This window comes from Fusarium musae, chromosome 7 (assembly GCF_019915245.1).
Source record: "Fusarium musae strain F31 chromosome 7, whole genome shotgun sequence".
Lineage (NCBI taxonomy): Eukaryota > Fungi > Ascomycota > Sordariomycetes > Hypocreales > Nectriaceae > Fusarium > Fusarium musae.
The window spans coordinates 131,963-156,501 of NC_058393.1; the positions used below are offsets into that span (position 1 = coordinate 131,963).

Genomic DNA, 24,539 nt, shown 5'->3' on the forward strand with positions numbered 1-24,539 from the left:
GTTTCGGGATCGGGAAACGCCATCTCGGCATCCGCTCATTTTGATATACTTAGCCCTCCTTTCTCCCTTCCAAAGTGGCTAGCATTTCATTGACATGAGCTATACTGCTCCTGAGTTCATGGACCACAGGAGGCTCTGCCTCAGCAGCCAAGCTGATCTCAAGAGCTTGGTTAAAAAGCTCGAGAGACTCAACTGCCTTAGCCTGCAGAAATAGCAGCCCAGCCAGATTCTTTTTAGTCCATGCAAGCCGGAGCCTGGCCCTCCTGAGATCTGATCGGTCTGTCGCCCTCTGGACGTGATCATCATGTACAGTAATGACCTCTTGGAGGAGTGACTCGGCCTCTTCATACTTCTGTAAACCGGCCAGCGTTGTCGCGAGATTCTGCATGGTGCTTGTGATAAGAGGGTGTCCTCGAGGGAAAACCTTTTGTCTAACAGAAAGGGCTTTTCTTTCGCATTTTTCGGCCTCGGGTAATCGCCCCAAATGCGCGTATATGGTTGCCCGTTTCCCAAGCGCTGTCGCGCAAGAGATCGGTTTGTCACTCTCACTGAGTTCTCCAAGAGCATCAATCTTGTTAAGCAGATCCTCCGCTTCTCTCATCCTTCCGTGTAAGCTGTATGCATAAGCGATGTCAGACATCAGAGCTACGTGCAAAGGGTGGTTAGAAAAGTGTGTCTCCTCCCTTTGACGCATTAGTTCTTGGACTTGTGACTCAACCTCATCTGTCAGACCCAAGAAATCGAGCTGACATCGCATGGCATTGTTTTCCACAGTGAGACGTTCTGATGTTGCCACTCCTAAGCATTCTGTCTGAAGTCTCTGGGCGTCCATGGCAAGGTCTAGAGCTTCTCGACGACGACCCTGAATCCTTCTCAAGATATAAAGATTAGTCTTGATTGACGAGGAAAGCTGGGCATTACAGGGTTTGCCCTTGATTGAATCCAGAATCTCATCGGCCTTTTCCCACTCTTCCAAGTCTATGTAAATACTTGCAAGAATGTTTTGAAGCTGAAGGACTCTGCTGCTCTCATCGACCTGTGTCTCAGAAGCCTGTTTCAAGGCCTTCTGACAAGTATCGATGGCTTTCGCGAGTTCTCCAAGTTGGCGATAGGTAGTAGCCAGATGGCTCAAAATTTCAATCTGCTGGCTTCCAGGCAGATAAGTAATGCTTTCGAGAAGTGCCTCAAAGCATAACTGGGCCTCCCGAAATAGATGCCTTTCCGCCCAGAAACTACCCAGGTATAGACCTGCCTCAATGGTCAAGCCATGGGTGTTCCCCAACTCTCTTTTGCACCGTTCCAAAAGCGTTTTCAGTTGTGCTTCTGCTTCTTTGTATTTTCCCTGAAGCTCAAGAATAGTGGCTAGCTTCTGATAATAGGAATAATATGCATCTGGGTTTGTTGCCATTGGCATTTCAATGTCGGGCTTTACGACCTCAACAATATCCAAAGCTTCTTGCAGACGTCCTTGCAATATGAGATTATTGGCAAGGTCATATTGCGACTTATTGGCGACCTTTTCCAGGTTTGTATCTGAGAGGTCGATGACCTTCCTCAAGAGTGCCTCCTCCAGCTTCCATTTCTGACTGGCATGGTGAATAGTGGCCTCTAGTCTGTATACAGAAAGTCGAAGGTTGTCCTTTTCGTCAATATGCTGCCGAGCAAGGCATGCATCGACAGCTTGAGCCTTTTCTAAAGCCAGATCGAGTTGCCATATCTCCCTGTAAACGATAGCCTGTGAAATGCCAAATTCAGCCTTTCTGATAGTGTCAGTCTGCAAGATGTTGGATAGCTTCCTTTCGACAGCAGACATGATCCCCTTTATCTTGCGTGTATGTCCCCCATTGACGAGGATTCCGATCATATTTAGCTCTGCGTTAATGGTCAAGGGGTGGCTTGGTGATAGGGCGCTGCTTCTAGACGAAACAACCTCCTGTGCTATGCTTTCAGCCTCGCCATGAGCTCCCTGGTGAGACATTGTTTTGGCCAGAGACATAGATGCTGCAACAACGTCGGGATGATTACCACCCACAACAGGCTTGAGTTGCGAGATGCAGTTGCGTTGCTCCTTTTCCGCCTGACGGTAAAGCCCTTGCTCAAACCATATGTCGGCCAATCTTAGTTTAGCAGATAAGAAAGACGGATGGGTTATTCCATGGCTCTCCAAGGCATTGGTTGCTTTTTGTTGATAAGCAGCCGCTTCTACCCACATGCCTTGGGTTAAATAAACCTGGGCGAGCTCTTCCATTGGTCGGGCCAAACAGCGGTCTGTCGGTCCGAAGACTCGGGTTCTAGCATCAATTTCTGCTTTTAGGGCTTTGGTGGCAGCAGGAAGTCGTTGACGCCTTTGGTACTCGATTGGGCGATTCGAAGATTGTACAACTGGCAAGAATAGCTGTTCCAGTACTTTCTGTGGCACGTAATTTGTGCCTTTGTATTCCTCTGATATCCTTTTCACCGCGTTGTTAAGGTCATCTTGCGCCAGGCCACTGGCTTCCAGGTAATCGCGCTCCTGAGATGATACTGGAGGTGCTCCAAATCCTATCTCATGACAAATGGCCGCTTGGAAGGAGTAGTCCTTGCGACATTTATGGCATCCAGATGACCGTGCCTTGCGTTCCACTGCTCTCAAGACCGTCTGTCTCACAGCAAAATCAGTATCATCCAGCTCTCCCAGCAGACCTTGAAGCTGAGTTGCAGTGAATTAGCATTGATCTATTGTAAAGTGGACCAACAGGCGAACCTCAAAGATCTTGTGCTCTTCGTGCACATATGAGGGAGAATCAAAGATGCGACGTGGCAATTCGACAGTATCGGGTGACTCGTCCTCTAGAACTGATTTCAATCTTGCGAACAGTTTGTTAGTGTATAGTTCCTTGCCATAGCCTTAAGCCTTGTCCATAACGAGATCGGATCCCAAGAAAAGATGTGAAAACTTACTTTGACGACACGTCGTTTTGGAGATGGACGATTCCTTGCCATGGTATCCGTCTGCTACCATTGGGGGGAAGAATTGCACTATTTACTATGTTGCAGAGAACATCCTTCTCCTTATGAGATAAATCTGCATTATGTATTGCCTCAACAAGCCGGAAGGTCAATGGCGAACATGAGCCTTGTTGTTGCGCTTGATCTAGGTCTAAGCAAGTTTGTTCCCATTCCGAATCTGTGGCACAGATGCGCAGGAACAATGCCTTGGAAGCCCTAAGAAGTTCAGAAGGGACTAAGATGTGAACCAGAACCAAGGCCAAAGAAAACAGGTCAGCTTGTGAGATGAAGTCGAAGCCTGCCAAACGCGGTGTCGCTGTGCGTCCAAGCTCAGGAGGATTCCAAGGTGGACTGGATGTTGGGTATCGTTTCTGTTCTTTAATCACACAGGAACCAAAGTCAATAAGTTGGCAAGTCTCTTCTTCCCCCTGCTGGTCCACGACGAAGTTTTCTGGTTTGATATCTCCATGAGCAACGCCTGTATAGTATTAGCCTTGGAGCCAAGAGGATAGTACATAAGGAAAATACCGTGGCGATGAAGGGTGAGCACCGCTTCGGCAACTTCAGTAAAGAACTTGCGCCTATTTTCAACGGAAACTGGACTTGTGGTATTAGAAAGGTGAGCACCTAGATGCCCAAGAGTAGCTTTTCTGGTGATTAGCAACGGCCATGCCCTTTCAATGGACCCAATGAGATCGATTGAAAAGGTAATACCAAGCAGGTTGATAATGCGTTGAGACTTGTAGATATCTTTGTGCTGGAGAACAGCGATTTGAGTAATTAAGTGGTACCAGTCTTGTTCTTGATCGTCGTCAACCTCGCGCCTACTAGGAACGCCTTTTTTGAAGACCAGCATTGTTTCCACGTCGGCTGTTGCTTGATGAATATGGCCTGACAAACCTTGGCCGACGATCTCCAGACCAAGCTGGTGCGAGACGGGGAGGATGGTGACCCCATATGCCTGGATAGCAATGAGGAGGTCGATCAAGTTGGTGGAGTCGACGATGGTAGAATGTGAGATCTTTTGACCTCCAAGCCGTCCGCCTCTTTTGATCTTGATGGTCGCCATAAGAAGAGATTTAATTCTGTTTATCCGGGTTTGGCTATCAGAGAAAGGGGAGAACGAAATTGGACGGTTAGATTCTTGTTGGCATCGTGCAGGCGCCTCTTATGAGGCCGCCAATAGATGGTTCGCAATTTGAGGGGGTTGAAAGGGGCACGCAGATTGGTCCGAAATGGTCAGCAATGAGGCGACTGCATCAGGAGTGGCGTTTAACGGATTCAATGCGGACCATGATCTGATTTCCAAACTTGACATTCTTCCTTTCTATCTTTTATTTTGGAAAGACTGTTACCGTTGCCTAGAATATTTGCAAACCCCAATTCCCATCATGATCCAGCAAGATCTTCCGTCTCGATATATCGACAAACAGAAGCTGGGACATCTTTGGACGACAAATGCCGATTTTAAAGGCCAGGGCTGTAGCATTGTTAATGTCAGATTATCTCTTCACCGCCACTATCGGCGCGACTGTCGTGCTACACTAAGGCTGACAAGTCAATCACCAAACAGACCACGCATGAGTTCATAACAGTCGAAGTTCCTCGGGAGATGACACCAGTGAGTTTATCAAGCTAATCCCCGGGGGTATCAATGTTTCTAAGACTCTGTTGTCATTCATCAAGGACGAAATAACGAGCGTCTACTACGATAAGAGTACACTGGACAAATTGGCCGGAGATGCCTAATTGGCTCCCGAGCATGGTAAATGACAGAAGCTAGGAACCCCTCATTTCACAGCCCCAATGAGGCAGGCAATGAGTGGTCAGATGAGCATGAAATCACGAGCTGGGCGACGACATGGCCTGTCATATAAAAGCACGGGCTGTTTCCTAGATAAAACCTAGTTCTCTTGAATCGATTGTCTCGGTTACAAAGCTTTCTTCGTTCTAAGAAATGACTTCTCACGTCAAATGCCCAGAGATCTCAGCCGTACATTCGATACCAGGCCTCGTCAGTACCCTTACAAAGTCGAAGCCCAGGTTGTTTTCTCCAACAGCGACAAAGGTCAAATTCCAAACAGTTCGCCTTTCTGAAGATGACGAGGATTATGGCAATATCGAGACGGATGTCGTACTCCAAGATGGAGATTTTGACGGCTCATTTAATGTGTGTAAATAATTTCTTTCGGCCAAGTAGTGTCTGCTTATAACTTTGCCTAGAAACATGCCAAACTTCACGGGGCCACGTTTATGTATGTGTGGTCTATGGAGTATTTGTCACTTGTATCTCTAATGAATTTTATTAAGCTATTTATTTCAAGATCATTCGTGGGCCCCTCTCAACATCAGCATTCAATCAATGAGCCAAATACTATCTCTAATAAAGGCACCTGAAGAGCTCCTTCGGATACTTCAAGGATTTGGACATCCGAGCCAGAGTTTTGGGAATGATTGTGCCTATGGATATGGTTCAAGGATTATACAAGAGGATGCTGAAAAAACACCCAGGAGCAATGTTACGATATATGAGTATGGTATGTTGCATCACCGCAATTATTAAACCAACCCCTCAGACTATTGACAATAAAATGGTAGCGTTTGCATATACATTGGGCTACATTGCGAAGACTGGAAGAAGTTCAAACCCTTGGTCTGAAAGGAAAATGGGCGTCTATCATGAGTTCGGCAACCACAGAGAGTTGTGGGTTATCTTGCAGCCTACAAAAGCGGCTCTGGACCTTCCCTCATCATATCTAAGCTTGAGAAAGCTTAGGATGAGCTCACACTGCCTGCTCTTTTCTTCCAGCTTCCCGACTTCCACCGCCCATCTTGAATACCTGGAGAACCAGATAAGAACAAAGGTTCTAATTATAGTTATGTCAAAAGAGAGCTGCACTAACAAAGTCGTCTGCTTTATAGAGCCGAAAAGTCCGGCAACCTGTGCAAAAAGCCCACAATGAACTCTCGATCTCTATGGTTCAAGATCTGCAGTACCATTCAGAGCTTCTCCATAACGCTCAGATTCAGTTTGAGTCCAACAAAGAGGTGCTCAATGGGCTGCGGTCATTGATTACTAGCCATTCCAATGACATTGGGAGTTTGGATCAGTTGGCGACGAAACACCAGCTAATGTCATGCGTGTCCCAAATAGAGATAAATCTGAAATGGGTCAACAGTATGTTACAGCTGATCCAGCAAATATCGAACCTGGTAATTTTCCATTGAGTTCTGGTTAGACTATAACCTGAAATTGACCTCGATACTAGATGACAATGCTTTCTTATGTGCGACAAATACAAGCCACGTCAGAAAACACTAGCAGATTGACTTGCCTCACAGAAGCAAGCAGAAAGGACCAAGACACCATGCTCAATATTGCAATGTCTGCGAAGAAAGACTCGGAGTTGATGAAGGTCATTGCCATCGCTAGTCTTATCACCTTGCCAACTATTCTCACAACTGTTGTTACACTCCCGTCCCATCAAAACAAGGATACTAACACTATTAGGGCCTGTTTAGTACAGGGTTTGTGACTTCCAGTTTGTCTGCTGGAGTAGCAGGAGAGCAGTCTCGCGTGACTAACCAGGCTCTTATATACACCTTTACGACATTAGTATTAACAACTTTTGTCTCGGCCGCTTTATATCTATGGTCTCAAAGAAATCAATCAAGATACTAGGAACATACACAATGGGATTCTGTAGAAAGGATGGCTGAGAAAACCATGACGACCTGCCAGCCCTTGATGCATTGCCATCTCGCCGCTCCAGCAGTCAGCATAATACAAATCCATGTCTTTACGGCTACCATTTCGGCTTCCCCTAGCCATGGATCCCGATTTCTGATACAACGGGCGAGCGGTAAACCTAGAAGGAGACCTGATACAGAACGGACCTGGAAGTTGGGGATTCTAGTGCCCAATGTCTAAGACAGCCGAGATCTGGATGTTCGATATAAGGGACCTTATCGCGTCAACGATGCCGGCTGTATCAATGCATCTCACATCCTGTGCCTTGACGGAACAGGTGTTACGGGAGCTTTAAGTCTAGCACGATGGTGGCTGGACGCTGGGTCAGTGAATAGTCGTTTCACCTTGATTCGACTGTGCGTACCATAAAGTCATTCTAGATCGGGGAGTGGACAAATCTCACCGATGTGGCAACTACCATCCGTAGTCTCAAAACAGGTCGCACATAAGCTCCGAAAAAGGCGAGCCTAGACTCGACAATCCTGCCAAGATGCTGAAGGCAAATTAGCCCTGCTTGAAACTACAGAGCATGTCTATTGTTATATTTTAGATACCAGACAAGATAAATCCTGTAGATTGCCCATAGTTCCCAACTGGATCGTCTCCAACGTGGCCATAAGATCATGCTATATAGTCTTTCGTGCATTACCTTGCCCCGAGTGCCTGTAACACTGACGGCAGGCTCTTGTATCTTGCTTTCACCTCATAGATTGTAACAGGATCGGACTATACATATGCTGGCGTGGACAGTCGTGTCCTGCGATTGTCTCAGAACAAAAGTGTCGAGCAAGCGTGATGAGCATATTTTCTGACGTCGATCACCCTCTTTTAATAGACATGCTGCTCACCAGTCAGAAACAGTCACATGGCAAACCAATGTAATGTCCACTCTGCCCAGAGACCATGTCAAGATTGTGGCCAAGTTCAAACTCAGTGTCCGTTGGAAATCACATGTACAGTCTGTCGCAATTCAACGAAATGTCATCATGGATGTATTGGGTAATTCAACAAGATTTCACCTCGAATGACGCCATCCATATTGAACTGGGACAATGGAACACTGAAGATGCGTATAGAAGTCTTGTCAGACTGTCTACTATCGACATAGGATGTGATATGAGCTTCGAAATTCTAGAAAGCGGTCTTTTGAGTCCCTTTACACAGCAGAGGCCCGCAGACCATCTGCAACTAGAATGCCGTCCTTCTGGCGATCTTAGCTTATGTTCCGATCAAATATAGAGCTAGAACATCTCGCGATTCCTTCGTGAACAAATTCGACCATCTCATCATCATATCCATACTCATCGACATTTTCCATTCTGTAGATTCCCAGTGGTGCTATGTCTATCACATTTGTACCAGGAAGTTCCAAGGAACTGTGATTTGTATCATGGCTTCCAGAACTGATAACTGCAGTAGGTCCGGTACATCCAAAACTTTGGCTGTGTCGTGGGAAGTGATCATCGTGCTCAACAACGGTTAGACTAATCGGTGGTATCTCAGATTCCCTGTTGGTGGATCGTGATCGATCCACAGGCCGCGAGCGTAAAAACCCACCCAAGGTTGAAAGACAACATGCTGTAACCACCAATCCTTGTTCAACAGTAGACCACATCAATAAGTCTATAGCGTTCCCTGTTTCAAAAATGGTTAAGCTGCTAATTGGGCACAAGAGAAAGGGTATAGGGCATACAAAGAATGTCAGGACTCTTCAGTTTTACAAGAGTAGGCAACCGCGCAATCACTGCTATGGAAGAGCTACAGCAACATCAGCAAATAACCTCTGAGCAATTACGCGAGAAACTCACACACAACCCATAGACACTACTGGGATAAGGAACAGCTTCTTCTTCATGTCAAGCTGTAGGCTCCAAATTGTACAAGTAGACAGAGTTGCAGTAACCAAGTCTGATATTATAGCCGCTACACTGTACAGTATAGCAGCCATAACCAACAGATCAATCTCAATGCATACTCCAATCTGGGTCTTGTCCCAGAAGTATGAGACAGGGCTGCATTGAAATACAGTCATGAAAAATAGAAAGGTGCCAGAGAAAGTGGCTGCAGCTGTTGCGAAGTAGATAATTATTTGGTAGCTGGTCACGGCTACAGTAAGCAAGAACCAGCATACTGTAACCCTAGCTGATACTGTGGCGAAGTAGTAAAACAGGCAACTGAGCCATAAATACTGCAATCAGTTATTAGAAACGACCTGTAAGAATTAAATGAAATCTAAACGCATGCCTACCTTTATAGCATTAAAGGCATCGTGTAACTCGATGTCTTGCAGATGCTGTCCCAGTCCGTAGTTAACAGCCACGTTAGAGAAACTTGCACTAAGAGCAAAGAATGACTATTGATTGTTATAAAACACCAGCTAACAAGCATCTGAGATATAACTTACAGTCGCAAGTATAATAAAATAATCATCAATAGAGAATTTCTTAACGATAAATAACCGTAAATAGCAGCGTATTAACAGGAAGATTAGTGAAATAAAGAAGAAGACAGCATTAATAATAATAAGGTTATGTCCTCGGTTTTCCATGCTGATAGTAATTTTAAGGTAATATAACACAAGGTAGGTAGTAAATACTGAAAAAGAGATATAGGAATGATACAATTCTAAAGATAAGTAGATCATCAGACCAGAGGCTCACTCGGCTAACTGTGATTATAAAAAGCATCTACATAGAGAGGTTCATTATCTAAGCTAAGCATACACAGCAATGTGGATACATATCCAGCAGGGAGCAAGGAAAATCTTTTTTTTCAGCTTCTATACATCTACTATTCTACTTAATAACCCAGAGAGCTGCTGATCGGAGCTGACCGAAATTCTATCTTAGCCAATAGCGTCTTGCCGTTGTTGTTATTCTTAAGGCTTAGAGCACAATAGAGTTAAGAGACTTGCTCCTAGTCTAGAGTTGGCATAGAACAAGGGATAGATATTCAAGGGCGTGCCCCGTTTGGAAGTAGCTATAAAGCTAATATTACGCTACTGTTTGAGCTTATGAAAGATCAATCCAGACTTTGACTATGCTGAGAGTAGTTAGCTCTACTGTTCGCAGCAAGAGAGGTTAAGGAATCAGAGTCTTGAAGCTGGCGTAGAGGAACAGATGGGTCTATAAGGCAGGGCCTAACGCTCTGGTAAAGCCGTAAAGTGACCATGGGTTGATGTACGAAAAGATCCACGGTAACTAAGTGCCCTGGGCACTAGAAGTTCTTTCTTAGTACTTCAAAGGCTAACCTCTAAGAACTTAACAAAACAACAATGGAAACAACCAAGGCTGGCTCGTGGCAACACAGAAGGTCTATTACTTCTTTGTTCCTTTAAAAATATAGACAGCATGCATTTCATAGATTGCTTTGTGATTCTCGACTAGATCTTTTAGAAGTTGCCCATAAGCCCATTCCGCACCCTCTCCTGTGTGGTCTTATCCCCACGATCAGTAGCATCTATCGTATCCTTGTTGAAGAATTGCCCACTCAGTACTCGCGCTAGCACCTTGAACCAAGTCCCAAGAGCTAATAACAGCCAAACGCGTAAACAGGAAAGATGCGGTTTTGAACAGCAGGCGTTTCTCGCCACCTCCCAGTCGGGTACTGTATGAACTGGGCTTAGTGGTTCCAATCTTGACTGTACGTAACTCTCCTAGTCTGTGAGTGCCCATCTCGCTCACAACGAACACCTCTGAAAGTTCAGTGATTGGATAGCGACTGGTCATGTCGAACCCCTTCCTTGTCATTCAGGCTGCTAAAGATGCCTTTGTGAGCAACCTTCTCTCCGAAATCGACTGCGCAGTATATGCCACTTAATACAATAGTCAAGTTAGGTTTCATGTAGTAACAAGCAGCATTACCTTTGAGCTTCGGCAGAAGCAACAAATCCAATAAAGCCAACAAGACGAACGGCATAACGTTAAAAGCCATCATACCCTCGTTATAATTATCCTCTGACCGCTCTCCAGAGGTCATACCCACGCTTTTAATTACCGCATCTCCCTGGGGTAGCTGGGTCATTGAGTGCGCGGCAAATGCCTTGGCGCTGGAACAGCTCGCGAGATCCAAGGGCTACACTTCCGGAATGTCTAGATCACAGCCCGATCCCGTGTTTGAGCCTGTGGCTATGTCTGCCCTGCCCTGACGGGGACCGCTGGGCGGGGGGCCCTCTTCATGATCTGGTGCATAGGGCTTTGTTATATAATGACTCGCCATCTAAGCGGCTTTTGCGGACTTAGCCATCCTTCCGACGGCTTGTGCAGACCTTCTAAGTTTAAGCAACCTCTTGCCAACGAGCGAAGGTGTAAGGCCGATTCGCAAGACTCCGTATCAATCTTCAACAGATTGCCAAGTTGGAGAAAATACGAATGTGCACTACACGAAACGCGTTCAGAACATATTGAGTTAGCTTCAAACCTCGGCAAATTAGGGTGTCGGCGGATCGGGGGTTTGCTGGTCCCGCTGGAACAACATGGCTCCAGACCATGCAGACCACAGAGCCCGCTTAGTCAGAGGGACAAGATAGATAATACTTCTGCAGATACATTTTCAAATAGAGTTCTGGATCAATATATAAGTTCACTGGGTAGGTAGATGCTAGATTATGAAAACTTTTGTTTAAGTGAATAATACACAAAGAAAGATTCTCTGTAACATTCCTCCTTGCACCGTGCGTTCTATCCAAGGCCTGCAACTACACAGCCATGTCTCACTCACAGGCTATCAACCGATTCATCGAGTTTATCAACTCAGCTGATGCCACCATTGGCAACGAAGTCATCCACGAGTCAGCTGAATTCCACGTCCCTTTCGACGAAAAACCCCTGAAGGGCATCAGCGGATATCTCGAAATGCTAGGCATGATGCGCGCCGCCTTTCCGAATATCCAGTGGGGCGTCGAGCAGATAATCACAGAAGGAGACAAAGTCGTGCTGCGTTCCAAAACCCGTGGCACTCAGACCGGTCCTTTCATGGGATTTGCGCCGTCTGGAAAAAGCTTCGAAATCGTTGGAATGAACCTCTTTACACTCGCGAATGGGAAGATTGTTAAAGAGCAGGGGTTACCTGATCTATTTGGGATCCTTGTACAGATTGGAGCAGTTAAAATTCCTTTGTAGATGACGGGAAAATGTAGTGCAGGACAGAGTTGACAACACATTGACAGCATGGGAAGGGGCATAAATCCTATCTTTGGCTCTTCATTGTGATCGAAGCATCATAGTTATGAAGTCTGTGAGGTGTAACCAAGAATAAACGGCCCTTTTTACATATTCACAATAGGCAACAATGTTAGTAGTCCATGTAACTGGTGGTCCGTATCACAAGTTATAAGCCCCCCATCCATAACCCTAAACATACATAAAGAAGCCGGCAACAACCGGAGACACCGCTGGTTCTTAGTGGCACTCCCATAATGAAACTAGTGGAGCACAAGAGTCGGAAGTTGTTGCTTGTCTGTGTAAGGTAAGGTTTGGTTATTTCGAGCGCGGCAACCTTGCGCTAGAAGACGACGAACGGGCTCACAGAACAGCGCTTGTAGACAGTGTTAAGGAGGCTGATACAGTCATAGCCTGTCATTGCTCACCACGTTTGTGACATCCCGAATACTTGCAAGTTCATCCATTTGCTGATAGCTCCGCTTAGTAAGGGAAGGTGGAAACACAGTTCGGTAAGTATCGTTGGCCGGTCTGGGGCAACTTGAAGCTCCGACTCTAGTTGATGTCGATCCTTTTTCGGGCAACGGACACAATCAAACCCGAAAACCCATTGACGAGGCCTCTGCGCCTCCATCACTATGTGTATATATAATGATCTCATGCTGTTTGAAAATAAGCAGTCAAATCATCAAGAACTACACAACAAATCATAACTATGGGATTCAGAGTCATCATCGTCGGGGGCAGCGTCGCTGGCCTATCCATCGCCAATATGCTTGAGCAATTCGACATAGACTATGTCCTCCTCGAAGCATACCCTCATATAGCCCCTCAAGTCGGTGCCAGCATTGGAATCCTACCAAACGGTTTCCGCATCCTCGACTAACTTGGATGTTTCGAGCCTATCCTCGACATTGCTGGAGACTGTCGCTACACTATTGGTGGCATGTATGGCCCCGATGGTCTCCCACTTGCCGCTACTTCACCGACCAGCCTCTCGGTTCACTTTGAGAAAAGGTAAGAAAACGCCCAACAGAGTTCTCGCAGCGAGGCTTTACTAACTGAACCAAGGGTTGGGTATCCCTCCATTTTTATCGATCGACAGATGTTACTGCAGGTCCTGTACAAGAATCTCAATCATAAGGATCGAGTGTTGACCAAGAAGCGGGTTACTCGCGTGGAATTAGTCGAGGGTAGGGTCCAAGCTTATACCCAAAATGGTTCCGTCTACGAGGGCGACATTGTCGTGGGAGCAGATGGAATCCACAGCGCGGTAAGGGACGAAATGTGGCGCCTTGGAAATGAACAGAGTCCTGGATACTTCCCTGAAGACGAAAACTCTCGTACGTAACAGTTCACTTCATGTCTTCGTCACACACATGTTCTGTAGGAGTTCCAGTCTCGACCAGGTGCATCTTTGGAATCTCGAAGCGGCCCTCGGCTTTGGGTTACAGAAGCCAACAGATGGTGATTGGCAATGGCCACGCGTATCTAATCATAGCAGCACCGGGTGACCGAACGTATTGGTTCCTCTTCGATGGTCTCCCAGAGACAAAGCGAGGGAAGGACATTTCTAATTACACAAAAGCTGATGAGGAGGGATTGGTGAAAGCGCACCATGGTGATCACATCACCCAGGACGTCACCTTTGGGGAGCTGTATGACCGAAAGATCATGTCGACGCTAGTTCCGCTTGAGGAATATGTCTTTGATCGTTGGCATTACAAGCGCATCGTCACCATAGGAGATTCGGCTCACAAGGTAAGTTAACCTTGCAGAGCCAAATTCTGCATCACTGACGGTCATATAGATTGACCCGGCATCCGGACAAGGTGGCAATGGAGCCATGGAGTCTGCGGCGCTGCTCGTCAACGCCCTGGTTCGTCAACTGAAACTCAGCCCCGAAGGCCTTTCAGACTCACAGATAGACTCCGCACTCTCAGAGGTCCACGCCCTCCGCTACGAGCGTGCCAAGCGATTGGTCGAGCAAGCAAATTCGCTTCAAATGATGATCAGTCAGCGTTTCCCATTGGCTCGATTCATCTTCAAACCTCTTGTTTCGCTCTTTGTCCCAAGCGCCTTTATTGACATTATCACTCCAATTTGTTGCGAAGCCACGAGAATCCAAGGTATTCCAATTCCGAAACGACCTCACTTCGTTCCATTCGAGGACGAGTTGCCCGCTAAGCCCATCAAGGGCTGTCTTGCTAGGCGAGTCCCCTGGGTTCTAGCAACCGGCACTCTTGGACTGTCGCTCTTTGCTGCGCTCAATAACAAAGACCCTGGATCTGGAACGGGAGTTCTTTACAGCATCCTTAAACAATGGGGCGCTGGAGGGCTCTTGGGAAAGGTAGTTGGGCAGACCTCGGTGGCCGGCCTGGCTAACTTGGTCCCCGTTCTCTCGGGCTGGCTCATCGAGGGCTCTCGGCGAGGAAATTCACTCAATCCATTGTCATGGTTCGTATCAACCTTATGATGGATTATTCACAGAACCGCTAACACAAACAGGACAACGGTCTACTCGCTCATATACTCACTGATCGGTCCGAACTCAGTGCTACCATTCTTCTGTCTGTCGTCTATCCTCTTCTCCACCAAGTCCACTATCCACAGACCTGTCGATCCCAAGATGGCCAAGTCCATTGTTCCAGGCGTTCTACTCGGATACGTGGCACCAACGGTGGCAGCACTACTGCCGATCAAAGATGCCAAAGTCAGGCACTACGTAGGGACAGTGTGGCAGGCATACCCTTTGCTTTGTGCTGTCTTCACTAGAGGGCTCGCTGCTGTCCGTGGCAAAACGACCATCAGAGGACAACAGAAACCCGACACGAAGGCTAAAGACAGGCCCATCAACTATGCTCCCCCGTCCGAACTCCAAGTGTATACGAACGAGGATGTAACGCCTCTCAAGTTCTCTCATGGCATTGCGCTTGCTCTCTGTTTGGCAGGTCCCGTCATCGCCAAAGCCGTATCAACCACCGACGGGATGCTGTCAGCCATATCTCAAGCAGCACCATTCAATCAAAATATAGGTATCATCAGTGCAGCCTCGGGTCTGGCATATTCTCTGTACGCTGTCTGGGAATTGCGCTCACTCGGGTTTGTGAGAACAAAGCAGGCTGTGCTGGGAGGCTTGGCTTCCGTTGGTGTTTTGGGGCTGGCTGGACCCGGTGCCATGATTGCGGGCATTGATTATTGGCGCGAACATGTCATCTCCAGCTTAAGTCCTGACACTGAGCTCCCATGAGTTTCTAAATAGTATAGACTAGGATTGTATGCCGAGGATCTAAGATGTTCTCAGGATCTGTTCCCTTATTTCAAACTATCTTTTACTTTCTATAAATCTCTCTATAAAATGGAAATATAACTGCAATTATTCTAGGCTAGCAGCTTTAAGGCACTAAGTATATTATATTAAACCTAAAGTATATTTTTTAACCTTATAACTAACTTATAAATTTAATATTACTACTACTTTTAGATTACCTTAAACCTTCTTTAGTTTAACTTTTATTTTAGCTTTAGTAATATTAATATATATATTATTATAAAACTTTTTTAAAGTTAAGCTTTTTTTATTAAAAAAGTTAAAATATCTTTATAATAATATATAAAGTATAACTAATAAAGTCTTATAATAAAAATAATATAATATAATACTTATTTTTTAATATATTATATATAAGGTATTATATATAATATTAAAAAAATATAATAACTTTAAAAGTAAATCTTAAAGTTATATAGTATTACTGCCTTTAACCTTATAATTTAACTAAATAAATAGCTTTAATTTATAAATATAAAAAGATATTTCCTTAGCTTTAGTAAGATAAATACCTTTTTTATTATTACTTAATTAAAGTAATTAATATTAAAGCTTTAACTTTAAAGGCTTAATTTTAAATAAGCTAAAGATTATAAAAACTAATATAAGATATAATACTATATAATTAATATTAATAATAGCTATAACTATTTAATTAAGGCAGTTAATACTTATATATCTAGCTTTTTAATTAAAATCTATAGCTTTAAGCTTAATATTATATTAATTCTTTAATCTTTTTTAAAGTATTATAAAATTATAAGAAAATACCTATTATATATTAATAAACTATTAATAATATAGTAAGTTAATCTTATAATCTTTAGCTATTAAGTATAGTTATAATATATAATAATTACAGCCTTCCCTGAATAGCGGGTTATAGTTAATCCGGGTCTTGGTATTTATCCCATAATACCAAGACCTACTCTTAGAATTAACCTATATAACCCTTTTAAATACCCTTATGAGTATACATGCTTGTGATTTAGTATTAAGTTACTTAGTATTAATAGAAATAGAGCTAAAGATAAAGCCTTTAGTAATTATATTATAGATTAGATATATATATTAAAAGACTTAGTAAATTACTTAAAATAGGGTTAATACCTATTAAAGTAATAATAAACCTTTATTAATAGTATTATATTAAGTAATAGTAATAGTTAATATTAACTATAGTTTATAAAGTTAAGATATATAATTATAGTAATTAAATTATAAATATAAATATTATATTATAGGAATTAAAGGCTATTATAGTATAAAAAAGGGGAAATAAAAAAAGAAAAAAAGGTAAAAAGGTAAATTAAAAAATAAAGGTTTTAGTATTAAAGAAAAAACTATAAATATTAGTAAGCTAAAGCTAGCTTAGTAAGTTAATAATAGATTAAATTAAGTTATAAAGTAATATAAAGTAATATAAAAAATATAAATTAAAAGTAAATATAGTTAATTAATACTTAAGTAAAGTTTTATATAAAAATATACTTTATAATAACTTTATAATTAAGTTTATTATAATTATAATTATATTATAAAGTCTTTTTATATATTAATATAACTTAAAATATAATTATAGCTTTATTAATATAATTATTAATATTTAATATTTAATATAATTAATATTAATAAAAAACTAATTTTATTAATATAAAAGCTATTATTTTAAAAATTTAAAGTATTTATAATATTAAGCTAACTTTTTTTAATTAAAAAATTAAAGCTTTATATATTTTTAAAACTAATTAAAGAGTTATTATTTAAGTTTATATTATATTAACTTTATATTATAATTATTAGTTAATTATTATAGTATTAATATTTAAGTTATAGGCTAGAAGTATTATTTATAATTAAGGCTTATAGCTAAGAGCTTATTCTAGCAGAGAGAACCTAGAGGCACTGAGTGAAGATAATTGCAACTTCTGCTTTAGGGCTCTTAAACCACGGCTCGTCATTTTCTGGAAAGGGTTCGGCAATTAAAGTAAACCCATAGATACTAAGCCTATATACTCCTACACCAGATTATAGCATACAGATTTTACGGTTTCTTATTGCAGTATCAATTCCTTATTCATGCTTCTCTAACTCGGCATTTGTGTTACGTTTCTAAGTTTTAATGTCAGCATCTAAGGGTGGATATGTATTAAGGGCGCTTAGATGCACACAAACCATCACTGGACCAATAAGAGGCCTGTCAAGGCGGGGTTATGGAACATGCATATTCAGCTGAACAGGAACCAACATCAAGAACAAAGAGATAAGAGAGCTAGAGCGTTTACATTTTACCTATTGAGAGAGGGGTTGCAGGTCCCACTTTAGACGCCGGCATCCCAAAGTAGCCTCTATATTTTTGATTGGTTTGCTCAGCGGTTATTCAAAGCGCTTAACGTGTCCCATCCATCACGGTCCAACATGAAGAGGGAGGAATAAAGGTAGTGCCTTTACACCGTACCCGAGCAACGCAATCAGGTCACAAAAATATCTCTCATACGCCTCAAACTCACTCACTCACAACCTTGCTACGCGACGTCGTAGCAGCAGAATCCACAATGAGGTAAGCCACTCTTAGTACTCCATCTTTGTCTTGCTAGTAACATTTAACAACGAATAGCTTTTCGTTTGGCTCTGCTCATAGCCAAAGCAGTATGATTTCAAACAATGTATCCATATAGGTGTTATGTACTAATGGACAACGGAAGGCGCTAGTACCGCGAAAGCTGGTACATGGGACAAGGCAGTACCTACCAACCCCGTACAAGATCGCATAAACAATGAATTGTGTGAATACAAAACTATTTCGATCCGGCCGGATTATAGCAGCTTTAGCCTCGAGGAACACAGGCTCGAGGACTATAAACACGGGAAGGGCCGTAATGCTTTGCAAACTGTCAATCCGAGTGTCCAGAGCTTTTTCGCGCCCGATTCGACACTGTTAGTCAAGACAACATTAGTTGACAAAGGGAATATGCAATTGTATGTTCACTATCACGCGAACTGAGATGTTGCTAATTCGAATAGACTTCAGGGCAGCGGAGTGGAGATTCAAGTCGGAACAGAGACACCATCATCGAACGGGGATAAGACCAAGTTATTCAAGACATGGTGTCTTCCCATAAACTTGGTCTCGCATTACTCGCCTTACCTAAAGGAGACCTGCTCCTCGAATCTTCAGGAATCCAATATGCGAATTAGACTTCCTAACTATCCACCTGATGTATTTGGCCTTTTCGTGGAGTGGATGTACTATGGAAGTTATGAGTCCTCCTCGTCAGTATCGATTGAAAATGCTGATGCGAAATGTTGGGTTCTTGGCGACAAGCTTCGATCTGTCGATTTCCAGAACTACGCAATGCGTCGTCTTCATGAACAGCACACAAGACCAATCTTCGGACGACCGATGACCTGCGATGATGTGCAGTACGTATGGACTAACACTTCACCCGGCTCAAAGTTGAGAAACTTCTGTATGCACTTTATCGTGGAACACTTTGGCAGTCCAGCAAAATTGCTCGGCTCATCGACAGATTGGGATAAGCTCCTTCAAACCCATTCAGAAATTCGGATTATGTTATTGGATACGTTCAGGAAGAGCGTGTTTATACCGACCCGTGTGGAAAGTATCGATGAATACTTGGAGCCAAACAACTTGTCTTCCATCTTTCCTTCGCAGGAGAAGAGCGAGTCGATTCAATTGGCAACAGGTGCAAAGACGGCAAAAGCACCGATTTTCAACTTTGGTGGGAAGCCTAGTGAAAAGGTAAGTGATGAGCAGAGAGCAGATTAAGACAAAGAGAAATGTTGGGGCGTATCGAAATCCTAGACCCACGATGAAAGGCACAAGTACATTTGAAAGGCGGGTGAAGCTGACCCATCCTTAGAAGAACAGTCCCCAGCAGAGAGAGCCTTTCCAGTTGGCTTCTAGGACAAAGAATTATGAAGGAGCTGCACTCAAATTTGGATGGAAACTTGGAGAAATTGTAAGTTATGGGCGGATCATAAGCATATACTGATCTCAGGCGAAGGGTTGAAATAGCACTCTTGTATCATCTCAAAGTATGATTCGAGGAACTAGGAAGAGATTTTGGCTAAGAAGAGATTTAAGCTAACACATCATCAGACAGACAATTTTCCAACGCCTAGCATCAAAGCCTTGCAGCCAGAACAAGGGTCTACTTCAAAGCTCAATGCCAATGCCGTTCTGGGACATGCGAATCAATGCATTACAAGTGTTGGCAAGTCAGATAACGTTGACAAGTCTTGTGAAATTAAGAAGGAGAAAGAGCCTGCTAAAGGAGAAGTTAAGAATACAAAGGAATCGGGACTGGGCGAGGCTAGCTGATTAGGTTACTAAACAGAGAAATGCGGTGTTGTATGGAGGAGGCAGTACGAGTTCTGAGGGCTTGAATCAACGCGAGAGCCGTGGAAGCCAGGAGGGATACAGAATTCGTTGACAAAAGTGTTTGTGAGCTGTGCATGTTGTTCTTGGCAGTTACGATCTGTGGCTGAGAGAATACAATCTTTGATGTAGAAAATCTAGCCCTTTTTCTGCTATCCCGTATTTACGGACGTCCCCTATCAAGAAGTGTATGTGTTGGCAGCATTGTCAATTGAGTACCTAGGAGTACGACTTCTGCTTTCACAAGACACATGGCACAGAACCTGATATCAGCGACGATGGCCTAACGCTAGGTGCAGTCACAACCTAAGATAGACAGCAATTACGCAAATTTGCTGGAAGAGATACAGAAACAATTTTACTAACTGCAGAAGACACTAGATCCTTGGTCATCTATTGCCAAGTGTTCGGAAGGTCTATCTCTGCCCGCGCTAAAGCAAATGAAAATTCTGTGATAGCGCCCGGATCGAATCCTGGCTGACTCTAATCGCTTAGTCTAAGTCATCCTAAATCTATACTGAGTTATGCTAAATTCGCCTAAATTTGGTCATCACTTAGGATAAAGTTTCAGGGTTTCTCGACGCCCGTTGGATAGTTTCTGACGGTAATGTCTAACTTTGGGCTGAAAAGCCATTGTAGAATCGGATATGTTGATTAATTATTATGTAGTCATTTTTATGTGATCAAGAAAACTCCTTATCTTGCTATACTGATAATTATAGCGATGATGTCGGTCGTGATGATGATGCTTGAGGGAATACCATTGACTTAAAGTGTCTCCTTATGGTATTCTTAAGGTACAAATATCATTCGTCTAGTACCTCTTTAAGGATGCAAGGGATTCTGTATCGATTAGAAACTCAGAATGATATGCCCGTTTCTATTGGCCAGATTCGTGTGTGAGGCGCGTGATGTGAGCCATCAGCTGTGGGGACTATCAACTCAAAATAACAACTCAAAATAACACTCTTATCACAGTCAATCCGGGCAGTATAATTGGCCAGATTCAACACCCCACGATGTCAAGGTTTTGATTGCAAAAAGGTTATCCATAACCCACAACGAGGCAAGTTTTGAAAGCTTATTATCCAACTATATAAGTACCCGAAGTCCTCCCCGCATCTCCATCCTCAGCCATTCCTTTCCTCAATAACGCCCACTATGGTCGGGTTCCAGGATCTACCCGTCGAGCTCACAGTGGCAATCATGAAATATGTCGATACACCGCAGGATATTTACGCCATGACTCGCGCCCATCCTTGGTTGTTACACTGCTTTCTCGACAACAGGAAGCAAGTGATGACGCCGCATACGACTAAGATCTTGGAATTTTGTGGGGGTTCTGTCTCAACTGCCTACTTGCTCGCGGCTCGACTCCGCCACGCCAAGCAGGACCCTGGGTTCAATGATCCCAGGCCACCGCATCATGAATTTATCATCAAGTGGATTCTGTGGTCTTGTATCAACAGCAGCAATACTCATCACCACGTGTCCCATCGCGTCTCGCTGGCGGCCATCTGCGCACTGTCGACTCTAGCCACCGATGTTGGCTGGCTAACCACGAGCTATATCTCCCAGGCGCGGGAGCAATTATTTGGACATCATGGACGCCCAGAAGACTGGCCCGTCGTTTCTTCCGAGGAGCGCCTAAGGTTTGTCAACGCCGCCTGTCGGTTTGAGAGCTACGTCCAAGGCTTCTTCCACGTTGGGCAGCCCCTGTTTCCGAGGGACCTAGACATTCGTTACCATCTCTTTTCTCCGGGTTTTTGTGGTGCCGAAGGTGAGGACTGGGCCACGGAAACTTTCTACTCAATTGCCTATTACATTTACGATCAACATTGCACCATGATGCAAAACATAATGAGCTCTCTGAAGGCAAGCGAAACATGCCTTGTTAGTGGCAGGTCTCAAGACCGGCGAAAAGCACGACTCCAAAACTGCAAACAGATCGAGGTGAATAAGTACGTACACTACCTCACTACGCAAGGGCTGGGCATGCTCCTCCATCTTCAGAGCATGGCGCTTCAAGATCAGGTACGGTTTGTGCTGTGGACATTTGAGAGCGTCCTGGACAGTCCACACCCCAACATTCTCATGGTTCACGGTATTGAGCTATACAGGATTGGAACAGTAGAGAAGGACAGCTGGAATCCATGGGTAGGTTGTGATGACGTTTTCGAAATTACGCCTGACCAATGGAAATGGGCACAATCATTCTGGGATGCTGAGCGGCACCCTCTCATCTAGCCCAGTACAACTTCCCAACATGCCCTGGGAAACGATACAGGAATGAAAATTGTACCTTCCTAGAAGTTTCGGGAGACGCTTCAAGTCAAAAACATTGCTTCTACTCATACTCAACTCTCCTCAAGCATCATCATCACGACCACTGTGATTGGTGGATTCCCCATCTTGAGGGTATTGTCAGTTCCCCTTGGTCTGAAAACAGGCATGTCTGGAACTGGGAAGGAGTCTGATATCGGTTACTGGAAATTGGCAGAGTCATCGGGATTACGACAAGACCTTGCTCTTCTTTACTTAGTACTTTCTTAATACAGGTGGAATTGCGCCCTCAGTATCGAGCTGCGACAAACACCAAGCCTTCAACCTCCTCTGATGACCCGTGCCTTGTACACTGAATCGTAGTAGCTGGGAAGCCGCCCTAAGCATGGGTAGTTAAAGCACAACCTGTCGCTGCTCCCTCCTCTAGGTCTGAAGATGTATTCAAATCCGCAGTAATGGCATTCCCATGCATCGACATACTCATATGGGTCGGATTCCTCCATATCCTCGAGGACATGAGTCAAGCAATTTAGTGACTTCCCGGCCGACTCGATGTTACTCGTAGCACAAGCCATCTCCGAGCTTTCAAATGTCTTGGGTGTGCAAACTGCAGTATTTGGTGGCCAAGAATTCTTCACCTGGACGTTTTGGTTGACGTGTTTTGTAGACTGATATCCCACTAAGATGTCCTCCTTGTTTGTCTTGAGAGTGGTATAGTCTGGCAACTCGGTCGGTGTCACCGAGCTGGATTCCTGTATCTGCGTCCTGTCTTTGCTAGGGTAAGAATTCAGCATCTCTGGCGAGGGTGATCGATCCAATGGTATGTTAAAGTCAAACTCAAACTCCATATCCTTGGGTGTCTGCGGTATCGAATCAACGCCACCGCATATCGAAGCTTTCTCTGTCTCCTCCGTCTCCTCCATCTCCATGGCGTTTGATCGCTCATCTGATAATGCTTCAAAGCCGCTAAGAAGCTGTTCCATCAACTGTTGAACAGATTTCCTTTTCTCATTGGAAAGGCCTAGGCTTCTCAATATCCCCGGGACAACTCGACTGCTTCCCTGCTTACATACCGCAATCATACTTCCAACAATCTCTTCCTTAGAGTCACCGAGATAAGGCCCTTCTCTTGGCAATTTCAGATTAAAAAGAGTCTCCCAGATCTTGTGCCATTGCCTCTCTGGCGATAGTCTTCTATCTAAGCGAAGTTTCAAAATGCTCTGTGTTCTTGTATTCACACCTCTTGAGTTATCCGAAGCGTCTGGAGACTTGTCTCGCGTCATGTAATGGCGCCGATATAGATGCTGCTTGACGTCTTGTATGCGGTAGAGCTTGCGGCTCAAGCATTCGATGTGGCGAACCGGATCGCGGCGGAAATAAGGGCAAGCAAAAGCCTTTCTTACTTCAATATCCTCCACACTGGAATCGTCACTGTCAATCATTGAGGGGCAAGGGCTCCCATCTTCGTCGCCCATGCACGTTTCAGTCGGCCCCAGAGTTATTGCTTGTGCTCTCGAGGGCGGCAGACCTCTTTTGATTGCCTGCGGTGATTCGCAATGGTTGTCTGTTACATGGTCAGCAGATCGATGGATACTTAAGAGCCAGTTATTTTACCCTTGCCGTATGTTAACAGCAAAGCGGAAGAAGGTTCAAGCTTGTTTCCACTTGATAGACTGTCCGTTGAATCCATTCCGTAATACCTACAGGTCTCTGATGCATGAATAGACGTGGAATCCTTAGCTCCATCAACAAGCCCCTGCCACGATCGAAGCGTCTTATTCGAAAGCATATCAAGAGAGCAGTATTGTGGTTGCGTTTCGGCATCAAAGCTACTGGCAGTTTCTTTCCCATCACCCACTAATTGGGTAAGATATAGTGCTTCTGTGAAGCTGAGTGTATGTGACCGTGTATCCTGTGTTGAAAATGGCGGTATAGGCGTTGAGGAACCTGATTCAAATTTGAGGTTGAGTGAAGAGGTAATAGAATCTTGTGCTGTAAGGATATCTGAACTGGCTGCTGAGGTTGCAAAAGACATGTCACTGTCTGACCCCTCGCCTCCCTCCAGCGGCTCGGTTGGCTGGAGCCATGGGCAGGAGTTCTGGCCTGCCATGAACTCTAGCACTGTCGAGTCGACGAGTATTCCAGCGAACAGGACTGCAGTGAAAGACAAATTGCGTATTGATGCGGATTCCGTCATAGCAGTCTGGTAAAGCATTCTCACAAAGCATTTGAATCCATCAGGCCATTGAAAAATATCACAAATAGGAACGTTGTTCAGATCGATGCCGTACCAAGCACGGGATGTATGTTGAAAAAATGGTTGAACATAAGTGACGTCCTCCAGTGTCCGTGACACGCTTACTGGCAGGTCTCACCAATGGACAGGGGCTTTAGCGAGCTGGAGGGAGTGGCTTTAGCGTTCGCAGATTTACAGGTCACCGTAATGCGCAAGTATTTCATGGCTTAGCAAAACTTATACTAAATTACGCTAATTCTGCATATTTTATTTATCAAAAACCGATAGTTTCATAACAACCTCATACGCTCCAGTCCATGGTAGACCTTTGAAAGTCTCCCCGGAATGCAAGCGGATTGACCGATCGCACGTCGTGTGGTTTTCATATG

The 24,539-nt window shown here is 44.2% G+C and overlaps 5 protein-coding genes across 5 annotated transcripts; 3 read left to right on the forward strand and 2 right to left on the reverse strand.

Annotated features, from left to right (window-relative positions):
• Nucleotides 1–49: 49 nt before the first annotated feature.
• J7337_009193 (uncharacterized protein) lies at nt 50–4,057 on the reverse strand (the record flags this gene model as incomplete). Its single annotated transcript, XM_044826794.1, has 4 exons — nt 50–2,689; nt 2,744–2,846; nt 2,941–3,466; nt 3,889–4,057. The coding sequence occupies 4 exons, from the start codon at nt 4,055–4,057 to the stop codon at nt 50–52; spliced, it is 3,438 nt and encodes a 1,145-aa protein (XP_044677388.1).
• A 7,388-nt stretch (nt 4,058–11,445) lies between these two features.
• On the forward strand, nt 11,446–11,859 carry J7337_009194 (uncharacterized protein; the record flags this gene model as incomplete). Its single annotated transcript, XM_044826795.1, has 1 exon — nt 11,446–11,859. One exon carries the CDS (start codon nt 11,446–11,448, stop codon nt 11,857–11,859), a length of 414 nt encoding a protein of 137 aa, XP_044677389.1.
• A 985-nt stretch (nt 11,860–12,844) lies between these two features.
• On the forward strand, nt 12,845–15,148 carry J7337_009195 (uncharacterized protein; the record flags this gene model as incomplete). The annotated part of the gene is made up of 5 exons (XM_044826796.1): nt 12,845–12,915; nt 12,970–13,241; nt 13,400–13,659; nt 13,709–14,355; nt 14,407–15,148. The coding sequence occupies 5 exons, from the start codon at nt 12,845–12,847 to the stop codon at nt 15,146–15,148; spliced, it is 1,992 nt and encodes a 663-aa protein (XP_044677390.1).
• A 2,636-nt stretch (nt 15,149–17,784) lies between these two features.
• On the forward strand, nt 17,785–19,574 carry J7337_009196 (uncharacterized protein; the record flags this gene model as incomplete). The annotated part of the gene is made up of 6 exons (XM_044826797.1): nt 17,785–17,789; nt 17,847–17,878; nt 17,935–18,208; nt 18,254–18,992; nt 19,114–19,212; nt 19,353–19,574. 6 exons carry the CDS (start codon nt 17,785–17,787, stop codon nt 19,572–19,574), a joined length of 1,371 nt encoding a protein of 456 aa, XP_044677391.1.
• A 2,660-nt stretch (nt 19,575–22,234) lies between these two features.
• Nucleotides 22,235–23,356, reverse strand: J7337_009197 (uncharacterized protein; the record flags this gene model as incomplete). The annotated part of the gene is made up of 1 exon (XM_044826798.1): nt 22,235–23,356. The coding sequence occupies one exon, from the start codon at nt 23,354–23,356 to the stop codon at nt 22,235–22,237; it is 1,122 nt and encodes a 373-aa protein (XP_044677392.1).
• Between the last annotated feature and the right edge of the window lie 1,183 nt (nt 23,357–24,539).